The following is an 8,389-nucleotide window of genomic DNA, read 5'->3' as shown; positions in this document are numbered from 1 at the left end:
GTATAATGTTGTCATAAAGAATTTCATTGTAATTTTTGATTGATTTTTGTTAATAAAGTCAACTATAAACAATTTTAATGTTTTTTACTGTTGTGTTCGAATTGTTCAACTAGTCTTTCCTTACCCACACGGGTGCCACAGGGGTGCCACAGAGGTGCCACAGGGGTGCCACAGAGGTGCCACAGGGGTGCCACACGGGTGCCACAGAGGTGCCACTTGGGTCTATTTTGGGGCCTACCATTTTTGTCATACACATCAATGACATAGATGAGAATATTACAAACCACATTATCAAATTTGCAGATGACAAAGATTTATGGTAAAGTGGGAAGTAAAAATGATATTGAGCCCTTTAAAAGAGATCTACATGAACTCCACAAATGGTCAGAAAACTGGAAAATGCTTTTTAATGTCGATAAATGCAAGACCATGCATGTGATGGCCATAACAACCCACGTCATAACTATCAAATTAACAACATTACCTGGCAGCACGTTGTTGAAGAAAAGAAGAAAAGACCTCATCTTTAGAAAGACATAGCTGCTCTGGAGAAAGTGCAACACCGGGCAACAAAAGTCATTCCAGAGCTAAGTCAACTCTCGTATCAGGAACAGTTGAGGGGCCACAGGGCCACAACACTGCAAACCAGGCATGAGAGGGTGGATTTCATCGAAATATTTAAAATACTGAACAATTTGGAGAATGTTAACCAGACCACAAACTAAAAGGTGAAGGGACGACGACGTTTCGGTCCGTTCTGGATCTTTCTCAAGACAATCGACTTGAGAATGGTCCAGGACGGACCGAAACGTCGTCGTCCCTTCACCTTTTAGTGTGTGGTCCGGTCAACTTACTTTAGCCACGTTATTATGACTCGTCGCCTGCATTTGGAGGATGTTGATCCAGACAATTTCTTCAAAACGTCAGATGTAACACAAACAAGGAGCAACGGTCTCAAGCTCAACAAGCAACAATGTAGGACTGAGAATAAGAGAATAAGGACTGAGAATAAGAGAATAAGGACTGAGAATAAGAGAATAAGGACTGAGAATAAGAGAATAAGGACTGAGAATAAGAGAATAAGGACTGAGAATAAGAGAATAAGGACTGAGAATAAGAGAATAAGGACTGAGAATAAGAGAATAAGGACTGAGAATAAGAGAATAAGGACTGAGAATAAGAGAATAAGGACTGAGAATAAGAGAATAAGGACTGAGAATAAGAGAATAAGGACTGAGAATAAGAGAATAAGGACTGAGAATAAGAGAATAAGGACTGAGAATAAGAGAATAAGGACTGAGAATAAGAGAATAAGGACTGAGAATAAGAGAATAAGGACTGAGAATAAGAGAATAAGGACTGAGAATAAGAGAATAAGGACTGAGAATAAGAGAATAAGGACTGAGAATAAGCTTGTTCACCCACAGGGTTATAAACCCATGAAATCCCCCTACTCGTAGGAGCCGTAAATGACAAATCTTTAAATTATATAATCCAGCTGGAAAAATCCTCAGGACAAATGGAGGGACCTTTGACAAGCCGCCGGCTTGCCGTCCTCGTCGAGGCCACTAGAGTGTTAGTGGCCCTCAGGTAAATTACGAGCCAGCTCCCTCATCGAGTCCCCTTTAACTATTGTAGAAAAATGTTTTAGAGGATATTCTAGTTTAATTGTCAGGGTAACAATCAAGGATATGCTAGGATATGTATAGAGAGGTGTACCTTGCTTCTCAGTGTATACAGAGTTTACATTAGGACTATGTTCAGGACTACAGTATACCTCGGGTTCGAATCCCAGCCGGGACAGCAATGATTAGTCATATTTCTTTTACCTAATGCCACTGTTCACCTAGCAGTAAATAGGTGCCCGAGAGTTAGTTAAATATTGTCGACCTTCGGTGGGGATTTCGATATAAGCGCCTAACATGTAGCCTAACGCGCATGTGTGTACGTATAAGATATAAATATATCTTCATGTCCCTAGACAAAATGAATTATTATCAAATAACGTGTGAAGGGAAATGGTTGGGTAGCCATGAGACGAGGACAAAGTTGCTGGAGAGTCCTTGTAGTGGGAACACGTACAGGTGTTGGTGATAGCGATGTGCCGTGGGAGATAAAGTCTGTACAACACATGCACAGATAAATGCTGAGTCTCAGCGTCTCACTTTCATGTTGTCAGTGGAGATGTTAAAGAGACATGTTAAAAATAATACCTCCCGTTTTTAGCGTCTTTACCAACTGTTACAACAACCATTACAGGGAGATACAGAGTGCAGGTGTTTAAAATTGTAGGCAAGACATAAACAGGTGTTCCGTACAGCTGTAGTAGTTAGAGGTCAGGTTCAGTCACATATATCCTGTATAGTGCATTGTGGTTCAACGACGAATATTAATCTTTGAACACCTGATTTACCCGAGGGCCACTAACCCTAATGGCCCAGACGAGGACAGAAAGCCGGCGGCTTGTCGAAGGTCTCCCCATTTGCCTTACTCTTTTCCAGGTAGATAAAACTTAGCATAGTTTTGGCATTTATGGCTTCGGCGGGTAGGCGGTTCCATGGGCTTATAACCCTGTAGGTGAAAAAGCAATCACTATTCTCAGTCCTATATTGTGGCTTGTTGAGCTTGAAATCAGTTGCTCCTTGTTTGTGTTACATCTGACCTTTGGAATAAATTGTTCGGATCAACATGCTCCAATTTATTCAGTATTTTAAAGGTTTCAATGAGATCCGCGCTGTCATGTCTGTTTTGCAGTGTTGTTAGCCCTGTGGCCTTCAACCGAGCCTGATAGGAAAGATGACTTAGTTCGGGAATGACTTTTCTTGCCAGACGTTGCACTTTCTCCAGAGCGGCTATGTCCTTCTGAAAATGAGGTCGCCATGCTTGGATACAGTAATCCAAATGGGGGCGCGCCAGAGATTTATGCAGTTGAATTCATTACCTTCTTTTCCTTAAAGTCAAAAGTTCGCTTGATTATTCCGAGGGTTTGGTTAGCTTTTCTGACTGCAGTTCCTACCTGTTGGTCAACTTTTAGTGAATGATGGATTTGACGCCATGGTCATTTATTTTCTTCATCAGTCTGCTGTAATGCTATTAATTTGGTAGTTGTGGCGTGGGGTGGATAGATCATGCATGGTCTTACATTTGTCTACATTAAAATGTATTTGCCAGTCTTCTGACCATTTGTGGAATTCATGTAGATCTCTTTGTAAGGCTTCAATATCATTATGATTTCCTACTTTACCATACATCTTTGTGTCATCTGTAAATTTGATGATGTGGTTTGTAATATTCTCATCTATGTCATTGATGTATATGCCAAAAAGGGTAGGCCCAAAAATGGACCCCTGTAGCACCCCCACTTACCACATTTCTCTATTCAGATTCGTTCCCATTTAGCACGACCCTTTGTGTTCTTTCTTTCAACCATTGTTTTATACATTCTAATATTTTACTATTTATACAATGGGCCTGTAATTTCGTTGCCAGTCTTTCATGTGGTACCTTATCAAAGGCTTTAGCGAAATGCATTTATACTACATTCACCGGAAGGATTAAATATTTTATGGGGCCCAGAGGTGTCATCTATGATATCCGTGAGGCTTTTACATAAAGTTATTATTTTTAATACTTAATCCTAAAATTCATAAAACTTCTTTCTGAAAAGTTCTGCAGCAATTTTTGTTCTCAATATTTCCTCTCTCTTTCTTAATCCTCTTATTTGCTCTTACACTTTGGTCCTTCGCGCTTCGTCTGATCTGAGACAGCGAGTCACCTTTCCATAACTTAAGTGTGCTAAAAGATACAGTTTTTGGGAAGGGTGTGACGGGGGAAAGAGAAAGTGGGTTTTGGAGGGAACGAGGCGTATGGCTTTGGTCGGAGGGAGTGGAGGAGGGGTAGAGGGTGGCGATGAGTCGAGGCAAGGGGAGAGGGGCTTTGTGGGGATAGGTGGAGCGTGTGGCTTGTATTGCCACATATCCATATCAGAGATTTCTTTTATATTCGTGTGTTATCCTCAAGGTGTATATATCGAGGTGCGGAGTGGCTCGGGCCCCAGATGTTCTGTGGCTCCTGTACGAGCATGGAGAGTTACTGGTTCCTGCTGTTGGTGCTCCTGCTGGTGCTAGCCTCTGCTCTCTCCGCTCCTGCTGCGGTAAGCTCGCCCACTAGGCTATCATGATGATAATAATAATGTACACACAATTCCCGCATTGCTCCAAATGATTTTCTCAATAATAATAATAATGACAATAACATTTAGAAAAAGTTACTACAATGCCGTAGTGCTTGAATGAAGGTGAAGGAGAGACCCAATATATGTGTGCAAATCACGAAAATTAACACGTGATGAAAAATGTGACATTGTCAGACCATGAAGGAAGAACTGAAACAGGAATTTCCTGAAGTACTTTCGTATTTAATAAGAATCCTTCTGAAGATGTATTATTAAATACGAAAGTACTTAAGGAAATTCCTGTTTCAATTCTTCCTTCGTGGTCTGACACTGTCACCCAATATATGTTTAAGTGTATTAAAAACCTAATTTTCGGATGTAACTTCATGCATCCTCAAGACGCTGTATACTATGGATATAGATTACATCTGAAAATTTGGTTATTAATAATGCACTTACGCATACATTGGGTCTTTCCTTCCCCTTCAGTAACATTTTAATTATAGAAAAATACTAGAGGAGATAACCTCTTCCTTTTTTTTATAAAATTCGAACGACCAGGCGAATTAAATTATAACACAATAGTTATAAAGAGATCAGTTCTTTTTTCTTAACAGGCTGCTTAGGCATAAACAACATTGTGTACCTAAGTATAGCTCAAAGGTTAACTATGAGTTCAAGTACTATCCCCATCTCACAGGATGGTTAGTCATACATGGAATCAGCAGAAATCATGAGATGCAAGTCTGGTCTAATAGCCTGGACTAGCAAACTCTGGGTAGAGCACAAGACTATCTTCCATAGTTGGGAGCTTTAGCTCGAGAACGTAAGCAGGGCATTTATGAGCTAGACGTCGCTTTCCCGTAGTTAGGTAAGCATCTTTATCTCCGCCACTGTTATGAAAATGGTGGACTTGCTATGGGGGAACTATTACTATTAAGGGGTAAGGGTAGTTAGAATACAGAGTTATCAAATATGGGAGAACTAAAAGGCCCGGCCCCCAAATAAACTATCCACAGTAATAATAACTTGCTACTAGACCATGTCAGACGAGAGGTTGATCATAGCACTCCCACACAGGAAGAAGGGATACTCCGTTACTAACTTACTTATTTATTAACCCCTTAACAACCCCCCATATACACTCACACCAATAACAATAATAATAATTACTTTACCACACTATCTTACGTTAAAAGCCTTGGTCCACATAGACAGGATACAAGGTTTACACTGTGAACAAGCTAGGGTAAAGTACTACTGGATAAGCACTGAAGCTGGATGCAGCTTAGGGTAGTGAGACCACGTGGTACCCTAATACAAAAACACAACACTTAGGGGTACCCAAAACACTAGCAAATACTACCCCCAGGTCTCACCAATCTTTGCTACCAGAGTAGGCACACTTAAAACACACCGTACTTAACTTAATGGTACAGGAACTTAAGGTAAGGGAAATAAGTAAGAGGAGAAGGTAGAAGAGGGGTGGTGCAGCCACAGAGTAGGGGTGCAGCCAGAGAGTAAGTCTCGACACCACGAACGCCAGCCAGAGAAGAACGCTTCCAGCGACCAGCTCAGGCCTCCCGCATTGTGGTGGTGCCGGGAGGAGCCTAATTGATCGTGCAGCTAAACACATTAAAAATCTTCCCCTATTCAACATATTGTTACTTTCCTCGTTCTCAGGGTAATTAATCTTATAACAATGTTATACTTAATCCACAACAAGCTCAAGAGTTTGAATGCTTGTGAGCAACAAGATTCGTCCTACGTTTGGCAGGGAAGATACGAACAGACACATCGACTTGCGTCTTGCTAATCTAACGTAGCTTATTTAGTTCAATTTTGACCTCTGGTTTCCACTTGAGGAACCTAGGGTCGTAACACTCCTCCCCCCTTCAGAGAGAAAAAATATGTGACTACTAGAATAGTAGTCATATTTTTTTGTAAGAGTATGCAGAGAATAAAAAGGAAAATCTATGCCATAAAAGAAAAATCAATCAAAACAACAATTTCTCTGCAAGAAAAGTACAAAGGAATTCTCTGAAAGAGAGAAAAAAAAGGGAAGTAAATAAATTGGACACGAAATATTTAATGTCACAGGAGAACCTAAAAAAAAAATAACTAAAGCATGACAGTTGGTAAATGGCTTCCTGTGGCTCAGATGAATGTTATTCAGGCAACCGGGACAGAGCGTCGGCTATCACGTTGAGCCGGCCCGGTAGGTGGGTAATGGAAAAGATTGAAGTCCTGTAGGTACAATGCCCACTTGAGGATGCGTTTATTCTTCCCCTTCATCTGATTCATAAAGACTAGTGGGTTATGGTCCGTGTACACTTCCACTATATTACCTGTGAGGTAAACTTCGAACTTTTTACATGTTAACACTAGCGCCAACGCCTCTTTTTCTACCACTGAATATTGCGTTGCGCCTTGTCAAATTTCACAGAGTAATAATATACTGGGTGTTCCACCTGATCATCCCCAGTTTGCAACAACACTGCACCAGCACCCGAGTCAGACGCGTCAACATGAATTTTTAAACGGTCAGTCGAACCTTGGACTAGCAAGCACTGGGGCGGAAGCTAAGATCAATTTCAAATTTTTAAATGCCTCTGCACAGTCTGATGACCACTTAAATTTAACGGCCTTCCGCAACAAGTCTGTGAGAGGAGTGGCCACACTGGAAAAGTTCTGACAAAAGCGTCGATAGTATGCACACACACCGATAAATCGTTGAATGTCCTTTTTAGACTGAAGCATGGGATACTCCAGAATGGCACTGATTTTGTCTTGCCGAGGTAACACTTTCCTTGGCCCACTTCATAACCGAGGTACGTCACTGTCCCTTGGCCAAAATGACACTTTTTTGCATTTAAGGTAAGATTTACCTTTTTCAAGATTGCGAACAACTGGCGTAACCTAGCTATGTGGTCAGCCCAATTACTGTCAAAGAGCATGATATCATCTAAATACGCCCGACAATTTGGCACATTAGCGAGCAAAGAGTTCATGAGTCTGGAACGTGGCAGGGAAGATTCGAACAGAGACACATCGACTTGCGTCTTGCTAATCTAACGTAGCTTATTTAGTTCAATTTTGACCTCTGGTTTCCACTTGAGGAACCCAGGGTCGTAACAGCCACCATCCACTACTCTGTCACCTTCACCTTCTCCACCACTTCCTTCTCCTTTTCTACAACCTCCTCCTTCTCTGTATTACCTTCTCTTTCATCCTACATGTACTTTTTTCTTCTTCCATTTCCCCCAGTCTCCCCCTCCCTCCCCATGGACAAGTACAGTAGTGTGTCAACAGGGAAAACAAGGTAGTTCCTGCCGTTCCAGTCTTCCTTAGACGTCATCAGAGCTACCCGTTCCCTTACAAATTACGTCGCTTTTCGCTCGTGTGCGTTACGGCCAAAAACGGCCGTAATTTGAAAATGAAAAATAATTGAAAATATATATATATTTTTTTTTTTTTTTTTTTTTTTTTTTTTTTTTACGAAAGAGCAGGTTAAGGGTCCTCTGGTAGGTTAGAAGGGCAGGAAGTGCTCCTAAGACTTCAGAACATCATGAAAACCGCTAATTGAAAGTTTTCCCTCCTAACCTTATAGGTCAGGAGAGGAAACCTACCCTTAGCCAGAGGACCCAAAACAGAAAATGGGGCAGTACGTCACTAGCTCCCTCAGTGGCCACCCCCTCCCCACTCCCACTGTTACTAGCTATTACAGACTTCCCCAAACACCTCTGCCTTATACAGTGACCAAAACGACCTCCTCCTCCGCATCTCCCAACAGGACGAAGAGTGCCAGCAGGATGTAAACTGCTTCCTGCCGAATTGCCTTTGCGCGTCGACGAAGCCTCCTGGAGGCCTCTCCCTGGAAGAGGTGCCGCAGTTCGTCGTCCTCTCCTACGACGACGCCATCACCACCACCAACTTCGACTTCTACCTGGACTTCAAGGACTTCGTGAACCCTAACGAATGCCGGATCTCCATGACGTTCTTCGTGTCGCACCTCTACTGCGACTACAGCAAAGTCAACGAGCTCCACAGACTCGGCCACGAAATCGCTCTGCACTCCGTCACGTGAGTATTCACACCGGAACCCGTCCTCCTAAAATGGTAGTGTTTATAGCAATTATTTGGTCGAAAGTACAAAAATGTACAGTCAACAATGTTCGAATTTTGCACTTAACATTCCTAGGCCTAATATAGTAT

The 8,389-nt window shown here is 41.9% G+C and overlaps 1 protein-coding gene across 3 annotated transcripts in view; it reads left to right on the top strand.

Moving 5' to 3' along the window:
• The window catches only part of LOC123761361 (chitin deacetylase 7), a 24,545-nt gene that overhangs the window by 3,630 nt on the left and 12,526 nt on the right, over positions 1–8,389 (top strand). For 2 of the 3 annotated variants that reach the window (XR_011229342.1, XM_069328901.1), the window contains exons 1-2: positions 3,997–4,153; positions 7,968–8,257. Coding sequence is in view for 2 of the 3 variants with exons in the window: in XM_069328901.1 (XP_069185002.1) it covers positions 4,058–4,153; positions 7,968–8,257 (386 nt within the window). In the remaining variant the exon portion in view is untranslated. Of the gene's footprint in view, positions 1–3,996; positions 4,154–7,967; positions 8,258–8,389 lie in introns of those variants that run through there. The other variant, XM_069328902.1, reaches the window with a different exon arrangement.

The sequence above is a fragment of the Procambarus clarkii genome, chromosome 22, assembly GCF_040958095.1.
Source record: "Procambarus clarkii isolate CNS0578487 chromosome 22, FALCON_Pclarkii_2.0, whole genome shotgun sequence".
In the NCBI taxonomy this organism is placed as follows: domain Eukaryota; kingdom Metazoa; phylum Arthropoda; class Malacostraca; order Decapoda; family Cambaridae; genus Procambarus; species Procambarus clarkii.
The sequence above is the reverse complement of the archived record's forward strand: the minus strand, read 5'-3'. Positions and strand labels throughout refer to the sequence as shown.